Consider the following 23,379-nt stretch of genomic DNA (forward strand, 5'->3'; position numbering starts at 1 on the left):
GAGGCTGGTACATATGTAATTGGGGCCCTCAGTATCTTTTTCTTTTTCTTTTTTTTAAGTAATCTCTACACCCAACGTGGGGTTCAGACTCACAACCCCAAGATCAAGAGTCGTACATTCTTTAGACTGAGCCATCTAGGTGCCCTCCCTTTTTTTTTTTAATTAAAAAAAATTTTTTTTAGTAACCTCACCCTCTTAATTGATATCTTTTCTTCCCCAGCACAAGTACATCTCCATTGCAGATGTTCAGATCAAGAATGAAGAGGATCTGGAGAAATGCCCCATGTCTTTGGTGAGTTAAGGGGGTCCTGCCCAGGAGAAAGGCAGGAGGAAATCTATCTGCAGTGCTATCACAGAGCATAGGTACATGCTGTTGGGCTCTTATGATGTGCCAAGCAAGGCAAGGTCCCTACTTTCATGATACATTAGAGTTAGAGAAAAAAGAAAGTAAGTAATTAAGGAAACAAGACTATTGAGAATGGAAGATACAATGAAGAAAATTTAAATAGGATGACATGATAGAGGCATCTATCATGTAGGAGACTACTGTCAATTAGGCAGTCAGGATAGGTGGACCTCTGAGAAGGTGAGAGTTAAGCTAAAATGTGAGGTACAAGAAGGAGCTGGCCATGGAATATTGGGGGAAAGAGCACTCTAGGCAGAGGGAATAGCTTTAACAAGGGTGAGAGCAAGCTTGGAGTAGTAGGGGTAGTGAATGAAGGCCTGTGGCTGGAACACAGGGGTGAGGGATGGGGTTGTATGAGATGGAGTCAGGGAGGTGGCCTGGGACCACTTTACAAAGGACGTGTAAGCAAAGATAGGGATTGTGAAGTTGTTTCATAATACAGAAGTAAGCCCTTGGAGATTTTAAGCGGGGGAGTGACATGATCGGATTTATATTTTCAAAAGCCACTGGCTGCTGTGTAAAGACTTTACCAGAAAAGAGTAGAAGCAGGGTGAAACATGGGGAATTCTGTTTCATCAAGAGTTCTATTTTGGTCATACTCAGTTTTAGATATCCATTAGGCAGCCATGCACATGAGCAGCCATGCAATTGAATATATAAGTCTAGAGTTCTAAGAGAGGACTGGCCTAGAGAAATAAATTTGGGAGCTGTTGGCTTAGTGGACAGTGTTAAAAGCCATAGAACTGACTGAGATAACCCAGGGAGGGAATAGAGATAGAGGATGGGACCCCGGACAAAGCCTTGGGGCACACCAGTTGTGTTGAGGGTGGGATGAATCAGGAAAGGAGCCAGAAAAGAAGAGTAAGAGAAACACTCAGTGAGGTGGGAGAGAATGTGGGAGATTATGATACTATTAAAGCTAAGAAAAATTTTTTCAGGAAGGGAGTGATCAGCTGTGTCAAGTGCTGCTGATAAATGGATAAGACCTGAGGTTCCCATTGGATCAGGCAACATGAAAATAACTGGTGACCTTGATAAGAGCAACCTCAAGTGAAGAGGTGGGGCTAGTAGCCTCGTTGGAGTGTGTTGAAAGAGGAATGTAAAGAAAGGAGGTAGATGGTCAACACAGACAACATAGTTTTATTGTAGAGAGGATAGAAATGGGATGGTGGCTGAAGGAGGATGTGGGGTCAGAGGAAAGTGTTTTATAGCTAGGAGACACTAGAGGCCCCCTCTATTGGGGGCCCTCCTTCTAAGTAAGTACCCTAGTGCCTCTGAGGCCATGGTCTGTCATGTCCCAGATAGCCTCAGTCTGAGTGGTGAGGATGCTGATGGTCAGGGTTAGAGGAAGGAAAGGGGTAGAGAAGGTGACATCGTGCTTCTATCTCTCACCTTATTTCTAGGCATTGCCCCTCTCTATTCCTTCCATAATCTTCTTTAGAAAGAACAGTGTTGAATGTTGGGATTGTGGCTGAAGGAGGATGTGGGGTCAGAGAAGAGTGTTTTATAGCTAGGAAACACTAGAATATGTTTATGTCCTAAAAGAGATGATCTGGGAGAGAAGAGACAATTGCAGAACTGATACATTCGACAAAGCACAAGGGTGAGAGATCCCCAGCACAAGTGAAGGGTTGGCCTTTAATAGAGCAGAGGTGGTTCATACTTCACGTCAAGAAGGAAGGTAGAGACCCTGGTAGATTTGGTGTTGAGAAGATGAACTGTCTGATTGCCTCTGTTTTCTCCATGAAGTATAAGACTGGGTTAGCAACTATTGAGGGGTTGGGGAGTGAGGGGATTGGTTTGAGGACAGGGGAGAAGAGAAGGTATGAAATAGATCTTTGGGAGAGCAGGAAGGCAACCTGCTCTCCCAAAGATCTATTGCCTGAGTTTACTGAATGCCCATTTAAGCAGCAGTTGAGTTATGTGGGATGGCAGGGGCCGGGTTATTCCTCCCTGCCTCAGGGTCTCAAGGCAGTCATCCTTGCCCTGGAATAGAGGTACCTTGTGGGAGGAAGAACTGAACTGGCCAAGGATGATGATGGCCTGAATAGCCCCTTGAGCACTGGAGGCCCTGGTCCCCCTGCTCTGATAAAAGGCTTAGATGGGGTCATCGAAGGACAAAGAGAGTTGTGGATGAGGGGGCTGGTCATAAAGGAGGAAGGGATGTGGTAGTGACTACTGGAGAAGGAAAGAAAATAGTTTCTACTTAAAAGCTTCCCTACTAATACTCCTTCCTGCCTCTCCCGGCCATGGGTTACCCAACTCCCTTATCAGCCTTCTCTACTGAGTTAACTACCTCTCACTTCCGAGCATTCCAGAGCTCTTGGATGGCCTCAGACTGACACCACAGGAAGTGCTTCTGTGTGGGGTGTCTGTTCTAGTGTCCCAGACATACGTGCACCCTGACTTAAGCCCATGGGTGGCCAGAAAAGCAGTGGTTTGAGCCAACCCCTAGGTAGGTGTTCTGGCTCCTGATCCAACATGTGATGGGGAAAGAAGAATTCTGTATTGATTCCAGATAATGGGAAAACCAGAATCATAGATTGTCAGGGCTGGAAGAGCCCTCAGAGGACATCAGACCGGCCCAGTGATCCTAAAGAAGAGGACACTAAGACCCAGACAGAGAAAGTAAACCTACCCAAGGTGATATAATGAGTCATTAACACAGCTGGATAGGAACCTAGATCTGACTCCAGCTTAGTGCTCTTTTCATGCCACCCTTCACAACCAAGAAAACATAGCCTTTGTGCAACTGGAAAATGGCCCGGGCAAACTGTGTATTTCCTGCCGTAGGGGGAAGAGGTGGTACCAGAGACGCCATGTGAAATCCTCTACCAGGGCATGCTCTACAGCCTCCCTCAGTACATGGTAAGGAGATAGCTGGGCCAGAGCTGCCCTTCTCTGCTCCAGGACCAGGCAGCTGAGAACCATTTCAGGCTGACCTGTCCATTATTTGAGCTTGTTCCCTGAGCCTTCTCTCCTGAGGGAAAGCATTCTCTAACACATTAGAATTCTGAGCTTTCCTCAGGGGCTTCTCCAAGAGGAAGGAAGACTTGGCCGTACTCCCAAGTCCTTCTTTGGGAGGGGTGGAGAATAAGGTGGGGTCCATGAAGAATGTATTGGGGGCCCTCCTTCTAAGTAAGTACCCTAGTCCCTCTGAGGCCATAGTCTGTCATGTCTTAGATAGCCTCAGTCTGAGTGGTGAGGATGCTGATGGTCAGGGTTAGAGGAAGGAAAGGGGTAGAGAAGGTGACATCATGCTTATATCTCTCACCTTATTTCTAGGCATTGCCCCTCTCTATTCCTTCCATAATCTTCTTTAGAAAGAACAGTCTTGAAGCAGAACAGCCTACAGCTCCCTTCTGGCTCCTTAGAGCCTCACAGGCAGGCCTCTCAGGACTGGGCACCTGTTTGCCCTTCTGGAGGCTGGAGAGATTTGGTTATTGAGGAATGAACATAGAAGGCATTAAGACACTTTTTTTTTTTTTTAAAGATTTTATTTATTTATTTGACAGAGAGACACAGCAAGAGAGGGAACACAGCACGGGGAGTGGGAGAAGCAGGCTTCCCATGGAGCAGGGAGCCCGATGTGGGGCTTGATCCCAGGATCCTGGGATCATGACCTGAGCCAAAGGCAGACAACTTAACAACTGAGCCACCCAGGCACCCCTAAAACACTTCTCATAGGGCTGTTGAGGTATGGAAAAATAGCCCTGTTGAATGGGATGGACAGAGATGGATCTCCTCATTTTCTACTTCCTAGATTGCTCTACTTAAGATTCTGCTGGCTGCAGCCCCCACCTCCAAAGCCAAGACGGACTCTATCAATATCCTGGCAGATGTCCTGCCTGAGGAGATGCCGTGAGTGCTTCACCTGGGTTGGCTGCTGAATGCTAGCTGTTTTGTCTATAGCATCTCTCTAGTCCCCACCCCACCTTGATAACACCCAGAGGGATTGTCAGCAAAGAGATCTGCTCTCCCCTTTCCACTGCAATGCTCTCTGTTGGGTTCATTTTTAGCTCAAAACTGAGGGTCTACAGGGCAACATCAGTGCCAGTGACTGGTTGCATAGGTATGTGGGTGGACATTGCCAAGAGATGAGCTTGCCAAAGGAGAGAGAAAAACAAAGAGAGCAAAGGAGCTTTTCTCCAAATAGGCTCGTAAGTGGGAACTCTGGAGGTTTCCCTAGTACAGAAGTTCAGATCTCCCAAGTTCTGGCTCTCTTGTATACGTTGTCTCTGACCCAAATACCTGGGTCCTTGTAGGCTGCTCTCTAAGGCTACTCTCTGCACTCACTCCTCCTCTCCCCTTTGTAGCATCACTGTTCTCCAGAGCATGAAGTTGGGCATCGATGTGAACAGGCACAAGGAGATCATTGTAAAGAGTATCTCTGCCCTGCTCCTGCTCCTCCTCAAACACTTCAAACTGAACCATATCTACCAGGTGAGCAGCTAGCAGCACTTCTCCACAGGTCTCAGGTGTTCTCCAGGCCCCGTGTCCCAAAGAGGAGATGTAGGGGCCTTTATAGTCCAGTTGAACATCTTTCAGCCTCTTCTTTGTCCTCCTCAGGGAATCCATATACCTGTTGCACAAGCTTGCGTGGGGGTATGGAGTGGGATGTGAGGAACTGTCCTAGACAGGTGCAGATGTCTCTGTCCTTTGAACATTATCCAAGGATTGTGGGTAGGAATCCTTGGCTTCTTGGGAATGTGCCCAGCCAGATTTGAAGCAGTGCAAGACAGGATTCAAGCATTCCACAAAAAAAAAGTGAGGAATAACTATGTAGAAAAACTTTTCTATGTGTGAAGCCCTTTTCTAACATTTGAGATATAATCCTAAATAAGGCACAGTTTTGGCTCCTAAGGACTTTGAAGTCTTGTAAAGGATATGGATATATAAATAACTAGTTATGGAATGGTAAGTGCCTGGCACAGGTAAGCACTGGCTGGTAATCCTACCTGCAATGGAGAAGAGGTGACTTCTAACCTGAGTCCTAAAGAAACAGATGTGAGTCAGGCTTTGGGAGTTGTATGGGAAGGAAGATAGGAAGCATTTCAAGCAGAAATGTTAATCTAAGGAAGTCCAGAGGAGAGAGAGCAAAGTACCTTTGGAAACTGTTTAAATGTTGCTGGGGTTCTCCCTGGGCTAAGGGGAGATGGGGCGGCCTGGTGATCCATGGAGCTGGAGAGGACGGGCAGGGAGCAGATCATAATACATATGGTAGGACACAGTTGTTGAGTACTTATAATGTGCCCAGCACTCTCTTAAGTTCGTGTGGGATCTCATTTAATTCTCTTAATCCTATGAGGTAGGTCTTATTTTATCCCTGTTTTATAAATGGGGAAGCTGAGCGTAAGAAAGGTTAAGAAGCTGCTTCCCCACGAAGGCATTGTTCACCATGCTGAGGAGTTTGGACTTGGTACTGTGGGCATTGCCAAATATCAGGGAACCTGGGGGCAGGGAGTGGATGGTCTCTGTGGTGAGAACATGGGGAGGAGAGGAGGCTCCTCATGACTGCCCAGTGTCTTTGCCCCATTTTCCTCCTAAGAAGTCAGAACCAAGCTTGCTGCTAGAACAGCAGGTTCTCAGAGTGCACAGAGGCTCCTGCAGGGTCTGTGTCCATACAGGTTTGACTATATAATCAGGGTATTTCTCCACTCTAGTACATTCGGAGACATCTTTGGGTATATTATGGGTGTCCTGGGTGCTCACACTTCTTCTGCCAGTGTTTGCTGAGCAACAGCAGGTCGGGGAGGAGTACGGGTGGGTGGGAGATAGTGTTCCTAGTAGAAAGAACAGAGAACCGTGGGTATGTTTTTTCTGTCTGCTTCTCTTGGTGGGCAGTATGTGGATCAACAGCCAGACAGGTGGGTGGCTTGATGGGCCTTGCCAGGGTGTGTCAGTGTCAGTGAATCCCAACAAGGCTACAGACAAATTTCAAGTTGAAAACCATTTTCCATAACTTCATAGTGGATACGTATTGGCTGCTCCATCTGGAGCTTTGGAAAATACCCCAGGTCAGCTGCCAGGGAGGAAATATTTGAGCAGAAGAGAGAAATGGGCAGCACAAGCTGACTCCCCACCTCTAACCACACACCCAGGGGCAGAGGGCAGTTTGGCTTGCTGCCATGGCTACTTCTTGGTGATCAGGAAAAGCTAAGGGATTTAAAACACCACAGTTTTCTGCTTTTTCAACCCAGTGTCTGTACTATCCCAGCAGTCTGGGTTCTGGATCTGGAGGCAAACTGTGTCTGATACTCAGTGCATCACAGGCAAAATCCAGGTGTTGCACTCCAGGACACTGCCCACTAGGTCTTCCCAGATACAAACCCCATCCAAATTCAAGAGAGCAAAATGGAACCCCTATTTCTGGTGTTTATCCCATCGAAGAGATCTTGGACTTAGCCCATCAAAGAAACCTTGGACTTATTCTCAGTGTAGTATCTATTTTTTTTTTAATTTTATTTATTTGTTTGACAGAGAGAGAGAGATCACAAGTAGGCAGACACGCAGGCAGAGGGAGAGGGAGAAGCAGGCTCCCCGCTGGGCAGGGAGCCCGATGAGGGGCTCGATGCCAGGACCCCAGGATCATGACCTGAGCCGAAGGCAGACGCTTAACCAACTGAGCCCCCCAAGCACCCCAGTGCAATATCTGTTGACCGAAGAGCTCTTGTTGATCCATTCATTAAAATACTAATAACGGGGGCGCCTGGGGGGCTCAGTCGGTTAAGCTTCTGCCTTCGGCTCAGGTCATGATCCCACCGTCCTGGCATCGAGCCCCGCATCGGGCTCCCTGCTCGGCGGGAAGCCTGCTTCTCCCTCTCCCGCTCCCCCTGCTTGTGTTCCCTCTCTCGCTGTGTCTCTCTCTGTCAAATAAATAAATAAAATCTTAAAAAAATAAAATAAAATAAAATACTGATAATGTAAGTACAGGGATAATGCAGTGAACCAGACAGACTCATGCTGGAGTCCACATCCCAGTGGTTCAGCTGGTTGCTATGTGCCGTATCCGTCCAGACTGAACGGTGCCAGCAGTTGTTGGGAGTAAGCTGCACCTGTTCCTGCTCTGTCAATCGCTGCTGAAACACTATGAACCAGAGGTTTGGTATGGAAGACCACTCCCTCAGGGAGCCTTCCTTTCTGGTTGAGCTTAGGAACAAATATTGCAGCAATTCCTTCCATTTATCTGGAGTGGGATTTTCTTTCTGCCTTCCTTATGTTTTGTGCTTTTGGTCAGGTGTTTACAACATACACACACTGCAGATTGTCCCCCTCCATGCAGGATGAGCTGGCTGATGATGCTTCTCCCCACTTCTCAGACAGGAGGACTGATAACACAAGTGGGCAGTGGATATTCTTAGGAATGGATAGTAGAGTTGTACTTGCCAATCTTATTTTTCATGTGTACTTTCTATTATCCCCCAAATAAGCAGCCCTTTCTGCTTTGATCTTTTAATTCAGTTTGAATATGTATCACAACATTTGGTATTTGCCAACTGCATTCCATTGATCCTGAAGTTCTTCAATCAAAATATCTTGTCCTACATCACTGCCAAAAACAGGTATGGACTCTGGACAGGTTTATTTCAAAGGTCTGTTTTGGGATGAGTTGGGAAATATACATCATCTCTGAGCCTTTCAGTTCTCCTTGTGTCCCTAGTCCTTTCTATCTTAGAGCTGTCACTGTTAAATTTAATTTCCTTGAAGTGTTAATTGATGGGTTGTGTGGTTTGGCCTCTTCACAGAGGTATTTGTATTTTAATAGTTTTGAAAACTAAAAAATGTCACAGCTCAAATAAAGAAAACTGCAACGATGAAATTTTAGCCCTATGGCAGAAGGATCCAGAAGATGTTTTTTTTGTGAAACAGCCTTATCTGGCCAGCCCTGATCTTTATAAATCATAAGTTGTAACAATTATACTACTTTGTAAACTGTAGTGTTATGTAGAATTTGTAACTCAAGGTAATAACAGACCCTTACTTAGATCAGTTTGTAATAAAACAAATATATGGTATTTTATTTCATCTCCTCAGTAATGGTAAGAAATATTACAACAAGTTTTATTCTCACTTCTCCAATTAGTAAACAAATTCAGGGAGGTTAATTGACTTGCTCAAGATTAACATGCTAGTGAGACGACTTAAGTAAGAGGCAGGATCAAAACACAGATTGTTTGGGCGCCTGGGTGGCTCAGTTGGTTAAGCGACTGCCTTCGGCTCAGGTCATGATCCTGGAGTCCCTGGATCGAGTCCCGCATCGGGCTCCCTGCTCGGCAGGGAGTCTGCTTCGCCCTCTGACCCTATCCCCTCTCATGTGTTCTCTCTCATTCTCTCTCTCTCAAATAAATAAAATCTTAAAAAAAAAAACAAAAAAACACAGATTGTTTTCTGGTCACAGTTACTATGAATACAAATTGCTTTTCACTCCTCCAGCCAACTGGGGACTTGGGAGTTACAGAGTAAATGCTTGTTTTTTAGTTTGCTACTTCCACAAGAACTAGAAGCATGTTAACTAGAGTTTACCAGAGGCAGAGTTCCTAAAGTAGAAGGAGGCTGATCTGATTACTTGGGGTGACTAGAGAGGGCCAGGAGATGGTGCCTCAGTCTCATACTGCCTAAAAGTTCACCATGGAGAGGCAGCCTACTTATATGTAGTTTAAAATACAGAGGCACCTGCGTGACTCAGTCGGTTGAGTGTCCGACTCTTGATTTCAGCTCAGGTCATGAGCTCAGCGTCCTGGGATGGAGCCCTGCATTGGGCTCCTCACTCAGCAGGGAGTCTGCTGGAGATTCTTTCTCTCCCTCTCCCTCCACTTGCTCTCTCTCTCTCAAATAAAAAAATTTTTTAAGCTTTTATTCATTTATTTGAGAGAGAGAGCACAAGCAGGGGAAGGAGCAGAGGGAGAGGGAGAAGCAGGCTCCCAGCTGAGCAAGGAGCCCCATGAGGGGCTTGATCCCAGGACCCTAGGATCATGACCTGAGCCGAAGGCAGATGTATAACCGACTGAGCCACCCAGGTGCCCCAAAATAATCTTTAAAAAATAAAATAAAGTGCACATACACACATGGAACTTGAAGTCATGAGACCTGCCATTTGCTAGCTATGTAATCTCAAGTAAAGACTCTTTGGTTTTTTTGAGCCACACTATTTTTATCTTAAAATTAAAATAATACACTTCCTGGGACGCCTTGGTGGCTCAGTTGTTAAGCGTCTGCCTTCGGCTCAGGTCATGATCCCAGGGTCCTGGGATCGAGTCCCACATCGGGCTCCCTGCTCAGCGGGGAGTCTGCTTCTCCCTCTCCCTCTGCTGCTCCCCCTGCTTGTGCTCGCTCTCTCTCTCTCTCTGACAAATAAATAAATAAAAATCTTTAAAAAAATAAAATAAAATAAAAATAATACATTTCCTGACTATATCATAGAGCTTTTATATAAGTATCAGTTAAGATAAACATATGAGAGTCCTGTTCCACATTTCCAGTTAGAGATCCACCCCTGGATCAATCAAGTATGGCCAGGGTTCACAAACTAAATACCCACCCTCCACCATGGGCCTGGAAGGGGAGGAGTAAATAATCTGATAGGTGTCCACTAGGTTCTATTTGGAATTGGAAGAGTGGTAGTGCCAGACTACATCATTAACTAAGTTTGGCCTGGATAAGATGGTTCTCCTCTGCACCACCTGCAAGCTTTACTGCGGCATAATCCCTGAGAACTTGGAGCACCCATAGCCCCTTATTGCACACTTTGCTCATGGCTCTTATAATCTAGATAGATATTCCAGAAACTTGTAACTTTATTTTTCGCCCCCTTAGGCTAGAATTCAGTTCACAGAGGATGGGACAAATCTATCTTTGATTTCCTGCCCCCGTTTCCTGGCTGCCAGCATCTACTTTGCCATGGGGCTTTGTGGGAGGTGGGTAAGTAAGTGGATAAGCCAGCCAAGAATGTTTATACTAATGGAACAGTAAGTACAGAACTGGCAGCCCTGGGAGAATCCAGTAGAGTGAATTAAGATGATGAGCAATGTTATAGGTAGATCCACTGCCATCTCTTCTCCTACCTTGGTTCCCCTAGGTTATCATTGTGGGTTTCTTGGGCAAAGGTAAACATTTCTAGGTAAATAAATTGTTGCCTTTTGCTTGGATAGAGTTTTGACTTTAGAAATGTAGAGGCAGGTCCAAGAAACCCCATACTCCTCTTTATGGCCCTTGCTTTGCCAACATCCTTGATCCAGTTCAGATAGGTTGGTTATAAACCTTATGGAATGTCAGAATCAGAAGGAGCATTAGAGATGAGCTAAGTTCTGCATTGTACCAATGAAAAAGAAAAGGAAAGAAAGAACTGTAATTTTGAGTAACTATGTCCCTGTCATAATATAGTGCCTCATTTCCCCTACCTACTCATGCCTGCTTCCCTGGGCTCACCACAGAGCCTCCAGCTCCCTTATAGTCCCCACTGTCAGTTCTGGGGGCAGATGCTGTTACCATTCCTTTTTTTTTTTTTTTTTTCTTAAGAGAGCGAGAACATGCATGAGTGCAACCAGGGGCGGGGAGGGGTGGGCAGAGGGAGAGAGAGAGAGAATCTTAAGCAGGTTCCATGCCCACCACAGAGCCCAACGTGGGACTTGATCTCATGACCCTGAAATCATGACCTGAGGCGAGATCGAGTTGGACTGGACACTTAACTGACGGAGCCACCCAGATGCCCCGACGCTGTTACCATTCTTGAGCTACTAGATTGGCCCTGCTGCAGGAAGCTGCCTCTGGCTTAAGCTTCCTTCAAGAATGTCTTCCGGGATCATTTCCCAGAGCTTCTGGCTTTCAGAAACATTTGGTAAAGGACACAGGAAAGGTCTTCATTTCATTCGCACGTCCACAGACTGTTACTAAGTGGGTTAAGTTTGGGCAGCATCTCTGGGAACACAGTTCACACGTATACACAAGCATACACTTAAATGCAAAGACAGAAGTGCACCTGTGTCCGTACTCTTTAAAGAAGAAAGGAGAGAGGTGGCTACACCAGAGGCTCTCTTGCTGCTTTCTTTTGCATCTGCTAGATGGGGGCTGGCCTGAAGGAACTCGGTGGGTTCCTCTCATGACTGTGAGGAGAGGAGACTGGAGCTGGAGTTGCCTGGCACCACAAACCCCGTTTCAGCTGAGGTCACTAAGCAATTTGGGAAATAGATGGGGCCTGCTGGAGAGAAATAATTCCTGCCATTTCAGATACTGCCATTTCCATTTCCCTAAAGCCGGCCCCTTTCTTTGCATTTTGCAGCATCTCGGTCCTGGATTACCCTTGCTGTACCATCCAGGATTTGCCGGAGCTTACTACAGAGAGTCTGGTAAGCAGAGGGGGACTTGGTAGCTTTTGAAATTGCCAGATGGCAGCGGCTGGTATTTGCTCTTCCATTTCTTCTCCAGCCTTCTAATGCCCTGGTTTGGGAGTCTCACATCAATAAAGGCATATTGGCAAGAGCACAGAGGCAGTGGGTGTTTAGAGCTGCTGACCCAGTTGAGAAAAATTTGGGAAAACTGAGCATAGCAATTTGCAGAGAAGAGAAAAGGGTCAGTGACAAACACTAAGGAGGAGAGGGAATTTAGAAAGATAATGGGACTGAAATTGAATGTGAACATCTGTGCTAAATGGCAGAAGAAGCTCCACTGGTCTATTCCAAACAACGATCTGTCTCCTTTCCGCTATGCTATAGGCTATTCACTTTTCATTTTCATATAGATTATAAAACCCAGGAGTGTGTACTTCAGAAAGTATCTTACCTAGGTCTCTTTAAGCCAGAAGTTGGTAACAGCCACAGAATGACCCAGAAATTTCTTCATCCTGGAAACAACTTTAGGCAAATCAGAAAAGTCCCTCAGAATTACTTTGAATTTCATGAAACTAACTGATCAACAGCATACTGAAGATCAACTGTCCGCCTCCTTAGATATATACTCAAGTCCACGCCCTCACCCTGTTGCCTTGTACTTGGATATCTGTATCTGTTCCTCCATTTGACTGAAAACTACTCGAAGGAAGAGATGGTATCATCTTCAATTTTATATCCCCAGAGTCTAGCACTATGTTTGGTACATGAAAGGAGCTCAAGTACTAAATGATTGGATGGTCGCACCCATGTGTCCCACAGCCCTTTGCCCCCCAACTTTAATACCTGTGAAATGTTGCATCAGGAAAGTGTATTAGGTACAAATAGAATGATACCTTCTGTGGTACCGGTTTTATAGAACCATAGGATTCTTGGCTGGAGGGGACCTGAGAGCCATTTAGCCCAATCCCCTATTTCAAAGATGAGAAACCAGAAGGCCCAATGGATGAAGTGACTTGTCATGGTCCACTCCTCATAAATGATAGATCCTGAATTAGAAAAAGACTCATGTTCTAAGATATTAAGTCTAGCACCCTTTCTAGCATCAGGGCAGAGATTTCCTATCTCACTTAGATGTAGCCTCAGTGGCCAAGGAAGCTGGGAACTTCTTATCCCTGCAGAGAGAAGTAATAAGTTGTCTAATAACCCTGTTTATGCACATGATGTTATTCAGTCTTTAAAATAACTGTATAAGCTTGGTATTACTGTTTTATAGATGGAGAAGTTAACTGCCAAAACCTTACAGTTGAAAGTAGCAGAGCCAGGGTGGAGACTTACATCCCTGCCATTCAGAGTTAGAATGAAGAATGCACTTTCTCACAGAAAACAGTGGTGAACAGCCTTAAAATGCTACTATTAGTTGGGTATTTCAAAACGTAAAGTTAGCTTTTATGGTTGAAATCTATTTCTTGATACAGTATGTTCTCTTTTCTCAATCCCATATGTAGGAAATTGATGGGAACTATACCTCCAAATCTCTTCTGATTTACCTTTGGGGATATGAACATAAAATTATTGAAATAATTGTTATGCCTCTGAGAAGATTTTATTGTTATCCTTGAGCAGGTGAAAGCACCTATCTATTCTAAATAAGAAACCTATTGGTGCTAGGTGTTCTCCTTTCTGCAAAGCAACAGTGGCACCTGGTGGTTCCATTTGGTAACTACAGATTTTTGTTGTTGGCTTAAATTTACCCTGTAAGTACTTCCCCTGAGCCTAATCATGGGCTTAAGTAACTAGCAAGTTTACTCCACATAGGTCCTCAATATAATGGTTTGTTTATCTAAACTGATGGCTTCTGTACTCAGAGAAGACTAATGTTTATATGAGTAAAATGCATCTCTTTTCCAGGCTCAGTAAATTAATTGTAAACAGAAAATATACTGGCTTTTATAAATGTGGAGGGTTTTCTTTAAATAATATTTCAAGTTTTTTTTCCTGGTTATAAAATCAGTATATACTATTGCAGAAAATTGGATAAATACAGGAAAATATGGGGAAGAAAACAAAAATACCTTAATTATATTACCTACATGTAACAACTGTTAATATTTTCCTATAATCACCATATGTATGTACATACTAATTCATATATGTACACACATACATTATTTAAGAAAATAGGGACTTTGTATGTTTCAATTCACATAATAAAATTTAAATGTTCACAATGTGACTTTGAACATATTTGAAAACATGACTTTTAATAGCTACACATAATATTCTCCTTAATTTTTAAAAATAATTGCTCTCTACTAATGTTGGGCATTTATTTCAATATTCTCTGTGTAACTCCAAATTCTAAAGTCTTCCCATTTTGTCAAAATACTTAGCTCTACAATAGGCCATCCTTACCCATGTACTGAGAAGTTTCCCTACCCACCTGTTACAGGAAGGCTTACGATTTCTGTATCTCCAAATGTCTATATTCAAATTCAATCCACTAAAGTAGGAAAACATTAAATTCCAAATATGAGGGAAGGATGGTGAGTGTATGGTTGTGTGGAAGATAGATATGGTCTTTGGAAGAAGGTTGCTAGAAAAGGCAGTGGATATGGCTTCAACAAGTATTGTAGAATGCTCAGCATTTTTTTTAGGGCAGTGGTATAAAAAGTAGGGTGTGCAAGATAATGCTTTGGGGGATGGAATATTTTGATCTTTTGTATGTATCAATATCCTTTTTACTTTCTATATTTATGTGTATATTAGAACATACGTAATGTCGTTACAATAATGCATTTTTTTTTAAAGATTTTATTTATTTATTTAATTGACAGGGAGAGAGAGAGAGAGACAGTGTGAGAGGGAACACAAGGAGGGGGAGTGGGAGAGGAAGAAGCAGGCTCCTGGCCGAGCAGGGAGCCCGATGCGGGGCTCAATCCCAGAACCCTGGGATCATGACCTGAGCTGAAGGCAGTCGCTTAACCAACTGAGCCACCCAGGCGCCCCGACAATAATGCATTTCTAACTTAGAAGTAAATGTGTATATTTAGGTGTACAACAAAAATTATTTACTGAGAGATATGTGCAATAAAAAAAATTTTCTAGAAACCACTACTTTAGAATATGTTGAAATGAGGGTAAGGTTGTAGGTCTGCTTGCTTTGGGTGCCTATTGGTCCTAAAGAGAAATCATACAGATTACACCCCATCCTCCTTTCCTCTCCTATCTTACAGAGATTCGGACCAAAAAAAATGTGGAAAGTTCTGTGTAAATCTATTGTCACTGCTGCAAAGCCAACCCAGAGTTCAAAATGCTTGTTTTTTACTGCAGAATGTGACTTAGTAACAGTAGCTTCACATACAAAGAAGGGCATATTTTGAACAATGTAGATGCTCAAGTAGGCCTATAAATTAAGAATGGAGGAATGAGAAAAAGTAGTATTTATGGAATCACTGAGTATCAGAGCTAGAAGTTTCTTAGTATCTTGCCGAATCCCATCCTTTACTGATGAGGAAATGGGTAGAGTGGTGAAGTGTTGTCGAAAGCCTTATAGCTAGGTAAGAGTCAAAACAATGCATCAGAATTTGCATGACCTAGCCATTTGCAAAGAAACATTTGGCATTTCCTTTTAGATATATGCAAGTGAAATTATTAAGTTAATTTTTAAAAGGCAGTTCATTGCAAAATTCCTCAAATTTGGGTTTGATTTATATTCAGGAAGACCTATAAAAACACATATCGCTTAAATTTACGTACCTGATCCTTTCATCGATCCTTATTAAATTTTGTTTTTATAACTTCCTAATCCAGATATTTTTGGATATCCCAGAAAACTTTTGTCATTCTTGTTTTGGTTTTTGTTTTCTTATTGGAATATAATCATGTTCAAGTATTAAGGTCTCTAGCATTCATTTCAGGCATTATTTAACCAATAATTTTATGACCTTATTAAATAAAGTCTTCTGACATTCACCATCACTATTTAAAACCAATATTGCCTTTAGCATTATTGTTTCTCTCTTCTAGATATAATGTGAACACATAAGGTATTTATCCATGTACTATGACATATGTCTATATATAGGAAGGACCATGGATAAATGTTTTTTAACATTTTATCAGTTTTTCTGTTAAGTCACCATTTCTGTAATGGGTACTAGAGGAGATTAGAGTCTCTGGAATTCTTTTCTTTTTTTTTTAAGATTTATTTATTTGAGAGAGAGAGCGCACGTGCACACGCTGGCGCACGCAAGTGAAAAGAAGAGCAGAGAGGTACAGAGAGAATCTCAAGCAGCCTCCATGCTGCGCACAAAGCCTGATGCGGGGCTCTATCTCACAAGACTGAGATCACTACCTGAACTGAAACCAAGAGTTGGACCCACTCAACCGACTGCCCCACCCAGTCGCCCCTCTGGAATGATTTTTCAAACTCACATGCCCAGATCCCTCTCCAGGGCACAAAGAGTTTGTCAAAACTCCCCAGATGATTTTGAGATTTTCTCTTCTCCTTCCTCCTTTTTTACTCACACCACTTAAGAATTATAGCTCTCTTTTATGATATCTGGGCCCTTAATCTAGCAGTAACTTAATTGTCAGAAATCCATATGATAAGGGAATTATTCTATAATGATTTGGGAAAAGAAAGTTTAAGCTAGAAATATGAATTCATTTTCAGTTGTGTCAACCATAATAATGGAATGAATCAAAAGAATCATTTACCAAGAAGTGGTTATTATTGTGAGTTTTCAATCAGTAAGTGTTAAAACCTAGCAAATGTTTTTTCAAATAGGTTCAAATAAATGCAGGGCTGACATGGCATGAAAATCTGAAGCCTAAAGCAAAGAAATAGACTAGTTTGTAAGTATAGAAAAAGCAGGGTCACCTGGGTGGCTCAGGCGTTAAGCGTCTGCCTTCAGCTCAGGTCATGATCCCAGGGTCCTGGGATCGAGCCCCGCATCGGGCTCCCTGCTCGGTGGGAAGCCTGCTTCTCCATCTCCTACTCCCCTTGCTTGTGTTCCTGCTCTCACTATCTCTCTCTCTCTCTCTGTCAAATAAATAAATAAAATCTTAAAAAAAAAAAAAAAGTATAGAAAAAGCAGACAGAACTACAGCTCTAAGTTATCTTGAGCAAGTTTCCTGTAGGCTATAGGAGTTCCACATACAAAAGGAAGAGTTTGGGCCATCAGATGAGCATAAACTTTTCCAAAACTCCTGTGGATTCATTATATAACAACCAAGCTAATATTAGTAATTCTGATTTTCAGTGAAGAGCTGGTTTTCTTTTTTTTTTTTTTTTAATTTTATTATGTTACGTTAGTCACCATGCAATACATCATTGGTTTTTGATGTGGTGATCCACGATCCATTGTTTTCATATAACACCCAGTGCTCCATGCAGTACGTGCCCTCCTTAATACCCATCACCGGGCTAACCCATCCTCCCACCCCCCTCCCCTCTAGAACCCTGTTTGTTTCTCAGGTCCATAGTCTCTCATGGTTCATCTCTCCCTCCAATTCCGCCCCCCATTTTTCCCTTCCTTCTCCTAATGTCCTCCATGCTATTCCTTATGTTCCACAAATAAGTGAAACCATATGATAATTGACTTTCTCTGCTTGACTTATTTCACTTAGCATAATCTCCTCCAGTCCCATCCATGTTGTTGTAAAAGTTGGGTATTCATCCTTTCTGATGGCTGAGTAATATTCCATTGTATATATGGACCACATCTTCTTTATCCATTCATCTGTTGAAGGGCATCTCGGCTCTTTCCACAGTGTGGCTATTGCGGACATTCCTGCTGTGAACATTGGGGTGCATATGGCCCTTCTTTTCACTACATCTGCGTCTTTAGGGTAAATACCCAGGAGTGCAATTGCTGGGTCATAGGGTAGCTCTATTTTTAAATTTTTGAGGACCCTCCACACTGTTTTCCAAAGTGGCTGTACCAACTTGCATTCCCACCAACAGTGTAAGAGGGTTCCCCTTTCTCCACAACTCTCCAACATTTGTTGTTTCTTTCCCTGTCCATTTTGGCCATTCTAACTGGTATAAGGTGGTATCTCAATGTGGTTTTGATTTGGATTTCCCTGATGGCTAATGATAATGAACATTTTTTCATGTGTCTGTTACCATTTGTATGTCTTCTTCAGAGAAGTGTCTGTTCATCTCTTCTGCCCACTTTTTGACTTGATTATTTGTTTTTTGGGTGTTGAGTTTGAGAAGTTCTTTATAGATCTTGGATACCAGCCCTTTATCTGTAGTGTCATTTGCAAATATCTTCTCGCATTCTGTGGGTTGCCTCTTTGTTTTGTTGACTGTTTCCTTTGCTGTGCAGAAGCTTTTTATCTTGATGAAGTCCCAAAAGTTCACTTTTGCTTTTGTTTCACTAGCTTTTGGAGATGTATCTTGAAAGAAGTTGCTGTGGGCGATGTCAAAGAGGTTACTGCCTATGTTCTCCTCTAGGATTTTGATGGATTCCTGTCTCACAGTGAGGTCTTTCATCCACTTTGAGTTTATCTTTGTGAATGGTGTTAGAGAATGGTCGAGTTTCATTCTTCTGCATGTGGCTATCCAATTTTCCCAGCACCATTTATTGAAGAGATTGGTTTTTTTTCCATTGCATGTTTTTTCCTGCTTTGTCAAAGATTATTTGACCATAGAGTTGAGGGTCCATATCTGGGCTCTCTATTCTGTTCCATTGGTCTGTATGTCTGTTTTTGTGCCAGTACCATGCTGTCTTGGTGATCACTGCTTCGTAATATAGCTTGAAATCGGGCAACGTGATGCCCCCAGCTTTGTTTTTCTTTTTCAACATGTCCTTGGCGATTCGGGGTCTTTTCTGATTCCATACAAATTTTAGGATTGTTTGTTCCAGCACTTTGAAAAATGTCATTGGAATTTTGATCGGGATGGCATTGAAGGTATAGATTGCTCTGGGTAGCATAGACATTTTAACAATGTTTATTCTTCCGATCCATGAGCATGGAATATTTTTCCATCTTTTTGTGTCTTCTTCAATTTCTTTCATGAGTGTTCTGTAGTTCCTAGAGTATAGATCCTTTACCTCTTTGGTTAGGTTTATTCCGAGGTATCTTATGGTTTTTGGTGCTATTGTAAATGGAATCGTTTCTCTAATTTCTCTTTCTACAGTTGCGTTGTTAGTGTATAAGAGAGCAACTGATTTCTGTGCATTGATTTTGTATCCTGCCACATTACTGAACTGGTGTATGAGTTCTAGTAATTTGGGGGTGGAGTCTTTTGGGTTTTCCACATAAAGTATCATGTCGTCTGCGAAAAAAGAGAGTTTGACTTCTTCTTTGCCAATTTGAATACCTTTTATTTCTTTTTGTTGTCTGATTGCTGTTAAGAGCTGGTTTTCAATCTGAAAATAATAATCATCACTAGGAACTTTAATAAGCCAAGAAGGTTTGAGATGTATTAGACTTAACACTTAGCAGCACTTCTTTATTTTTTTTAAGTTTTTATTTATTTAAGTAATCTCTACCCCCAACGTGGGGCTGGAACTCAGGACTCTGAGATCAAGAATCACATGCTCTTCTGACTGAGCCAGCCAGGCACCCCTAGAAACACTTCTTTAAAGGTTCAGTCTGATCATGAGCTGACCAAAATCAGTCAGATGCTCCCCTTTAATACAGGAACCCTCACTATTTTTGTTGTTGTTTCTGGAAACTGTTATCTTCTGCTTGTTTGAAATAACAATTGTAATAGGACATAAGAAAGAGCTTCTTTACCGTTAGGTCTTGAAGAAGCTGAGAAAGCAGGGGATCAAACCGAATTTTCTCTCAGAATCATCTTCTGTGTTAGGATTCCAAGAGTGCAATAGAAGTTGAACAGTAAATAAAAACAGTATTAGAAATCAGTGAATTACTGGAGATAGAGGTTCAGGCCCTGGTTGGGGCACTTATGTGACCTGAAGCAAGCCCTTCCTTTCCCTGAGCCTTAGGTTTTGCTTCTGTGGATGACAGAATTGGACTAGACTTAGTCAAGTCTAAAAGCTAAGTCTCTTCTAGTGCTCAGATTCTAACCAATCTGATTTCCTCTGTACAAAAGGAAGAAACACTCTGTTCTTTCAGCAGTCATCTGAGTTATTATCCACATAACTGGCATAAGCCTCCGTTTTTATTTGGCTTGGCTCACTCAGCTGGGCTAAGATGGATCTTGAGAACAGAACCCTTGTGGTACCTTAGAGATGCTATGAAAGGGTAGGATGTGATCCCTGAACTGAATATTTAGACACAAGGTGTGTGTAAAGAATTTTTTTAAGTTTTTAATTTTAATTCCAGTATAGTTAACATGCCATGTTATATTCGTTTCAGGTACACAGTATAGTGATTCAGCAATTCTATACATTACTCAGTGCTAATCAGAAGTGTACTCTTTTTTTTTAAAAAAAGATTTTATTTATTTGAGAGAGAAAGAATGAGAGACAGAGAGCACACATGAGAGGGGGGAGGGTCAGAGGGAGAAGCAGACTCCCTGCTGAGCAGGGAGCCCAATGCCGGACTCAATCCTGGGATTCCAGGATCATGACCTGAGCCGAAGGCAGTCGCTTAACCAACTGAGCCACCCAGGCACCCATAAGTGTACTCTTTAATCCCCATCGTCTATTTCCCCCATCCACCGCCCCTCTGGTAACCATCAGTTTGTTCTCTATAGTTAAGAGTCTGTTTCTTGGTTTGTCTTTTTTTTTCTTTGTTCATTTGTTTTGTTTCTTAAATTCCACATGAGTGAAATCATATGGTATTTCTCTTTCTCTGACTGACTTATTTCACTTAGCATTATACTCTCTAACTCCATCCATGTTGTTTCAAAAGGCAAGATTTTATTCTTTATTATGACTAAAAAATATTCCGTTGTATATATATACATCTTCTTTATCCATTCGTCTATCAGTGCACACTTGGGCTGCTTCCATAGCTTGGCTATTGTAAATAATGCTGCAATAAACATAGGGGTGCATGTATCCCTTTGAATTAGGGTTTTTGTATTTTTGGGGGGTAAATGCCAAGTAGTGCAATTACTGGATCATAGGGTAGTTCTATTTTTAACTTTTTGAAGAACCAGTTTGCATTCCCACCAACAGTGCAAGAGAGGTCCTTTTTCTCCAAGTACTCACCAATATTTGTCATTTCCTGTGTTTTTTATTTTAGCCATTCTGACTGGTGTGAGGTAATATCTCATTGTAGTTTTGATTTGCATTTCCCTGGTGATTAGTGACATCGAACATCTTTTCATGTGTCTGTTGGCCATCTGGATGTCTTCTTTGGAGAAATGTCTGTTCATGTCTTCTGCCCATTTTTTAATTGGATTATTTGTTTTTTGGGTGTTGTATCAGTTCTTTATATATTTTAGATACTAACCCTTTGTGGGATATGTCATTTGCAAATATCTTCTCCCATTCCATAGGTTGCCTTTTAGTTTTGATTGTTTCCTTTGTTGTGCAGAAGATTTTATTTTGATGTAGTCCCAATAATTTATTTTTGCTTTTATTTCCCTTGCCTCAGGAGACATATCTAGAAAGATGTTGCTATGGCCTGATGTCAGAGAAATTATTGACTGTGCTCTCTTCTAGGATTTTTATGGTTTCAGGTCTCACATGTAGGTCTTTTATCCATTTTGAGTTTATTTTTGTGTATGGTGAAAGAAGTGGTCCAGTTTCATTCTTTTGCATGTAGCTGTCCAGTTTTCCCAACACCATTTGTTGAGGAGACTTTTTCCCAATGTATATTCTTTCCTCCTTTGTCAAAGATTAATTGACCATATAATTATGGATTTATTTATGGGTTTTCTCTTCTGTTCTATTGATCTATATGTCTGTTTTGTGCTAGAACCATATTGTTTTGCTTACTACAGTTTTGTAATAGAACTTGAAGTCTGGAATTGTGATACCCCCAGTTTTGTCTTTCTTTTTCAAAATGTCTTTACTATTCAGGGTCTTTTGTGGTTTCATGTAAATTTTAATATTATTTGCTCTAGTTCTGTGAAAAATGCTGTTGGTTTTTTGATACGGATTGCATTAAATTTATAGATTGCTTTGGGTAATATAGACATTTTAATAATATTCTTTCAATCCATGAGCATGGAATGCCTTTCCCTTTCTTTGTGTCCTCTTTAATTCTTCATCATTGTTTTATAGTTTTCAGAGTACAGGTCTTTCATCTCTTTGGTTAAGTTTATTCATAGGTATCTTATTATTTTTGGTGCAGTTGTAAATGGGATTGTTTTTGTAAACAAATGTTTATGTATGCAAGTGGAACGTGGGCAAATGTTTTCTTCTTTCAACTTGCACTGGTAGAAAGTGAGTAAAGGTCTTGCTTTGGATAGTGTAAAGTATCAGACACAAGAGAATATGGCCAAATGCTGCTGTTCACAAGATATATCCCCCCACAGAAGTTTACATTTTACTCAATATGCTGAGTCCTGCCCTCCCCAAAAAAGAGAAAGCAGGCAATTTGCCTTAAATGAACATAAACAAATAAAAAACCCCTCAAGTCTGGCAAATCTGAAAAGGCACCCCATGGACCTAAAGGTCTGCTGGAAAATGATTATGTGTTGGGTTGGAAGAAGGCAGAAGGCTTGAGCAGGGCTCCATGTAGAGCACGTTGCTGCAAACTGACAACAAGCCTGGGATCCGCTATCCTGAGACAGCCATGGACAAGCATGTGTTCTGTCAGTGCCCACTTCAGGAAACATCTGGTGATGTGGGAAGTGGGGCTAGTTTTAGTTGGTAGGGAAGCATTATCAGAAAAAAAAAAAAGAGAGCAAGGCCCTGGGCACATGAGACTATCTTCAGGAGGGAACTAGGGTGTTTTTCCTAGGACTCCTGAGACTGAGCTTTGAGGAAAAAGCCACCACGATCATCTAACATTCACTTAAAACTTCACTTTTGCACTTTTGAATCAATTGGAGAAAGTTGAGATAAATCACAGTACTATTAAATGATCAGAGGTGAAAGGATCTTAAAGATTATCTAATTCAACCTCTTACAAGAAACAGAGAAATGACTTATCTACCATCATACAACCAGGGTCAAAGCCATAATCCAGGTTTCCTAGTGTCTACTCCAGTGCTGCTTCTACAAGCCACACCCCTACTCCCATTTTTTTGTTTTGTTTTGTTTTTTGTTTTAAGGTGAGCTCTACACCCAACACGCGGCTTGAACTCAGACCCTGAGAGCAAGAGTCGCATGCTCTACCGACTGAGCCAGGAGACATCCCTCCCATGTTATTTTTTGAGGTGCTAAGGAATGCAAGGCTCTCACTGCTGCTATTATATTAAAAATCAGGATAAAGGAAGCTCACAGTGGAGATATACATAGCCTCCCCCATATGTTCTCTGTTTCCCCTGCTTCTTTAAAAAAAATAAACATTTAAAAGTCCATTCTGGGCGCCTGGGTGGCTCAGTTGGTTAAGCAACTGTCTTCAGCTCAGGTCATGATCCTGGAGTCCCAGGATCGAGTCCCACATCGGGCTCCCTGCTCAGCAGGGGGTCTGCTTCTCCCTCTGATCCCCTTCCCTCTTGTGCTCTCTCTCTCATTCTCTCTCTCAAATAAATAAATAAAATCTTTAAAAAATTAAAAAATAAAAAAAATAAAAGTCCATTCCTCTGTTAGCCACACAAGATGGAAC

At 42.2% G+C, this 23,379-nt stretch overlaps 1 protein-coding gene across 1 annotated transcript in view; it reads left to right on the forward strand.

Annotated features, from left to right (window-relative positions):
- The window catches only part of STRIP2 (striatin interacting protein 2), a 48,568-nt gene that overhangs the window by 19,329 nt on the left and 5,860 nt on the right, over positions 1-23,379 (forward strand). The window contains exons 13-18 of the mRNA XM_021699362.1: positions 221-292; positions 3,200-3,274; positions 4,170-4,267; positions 4,723-4,849; positions 7,868-7,968; positions 11,682-11,748. Of these exons, the coding sequence (XP_021555037.1) occupies positions 221-292; positions 3,200-3,274; positions 4,170-4,267; positions 4,723-4,849; positions 7,868-7,968; positions 11,682-11,748 (540 nt within the window). The remainder of the gene's footprint in view (positions 1-220; positions 293-3,199; positions 3,275-4,169; positions 4,268-4,722; positions 4,850-7,867; positions 7,969-11,681; positions 11,749-23,379) is intronic.

Source organism: Neomonachus schauinslandi, chromosome 12 (genome assembly GCF_002201575.2).
Source record: "Neomonachus schauinslandi chromosome 12, ASM220157v2, whole genome shotgun sequence".
Classification (NCBI taxonomy): Eukaryota; Metazoa; Chordata; class Mammalia; order Carnivora; family Phocidae; genus Neomonachus; species Neomonachus schauinslandi.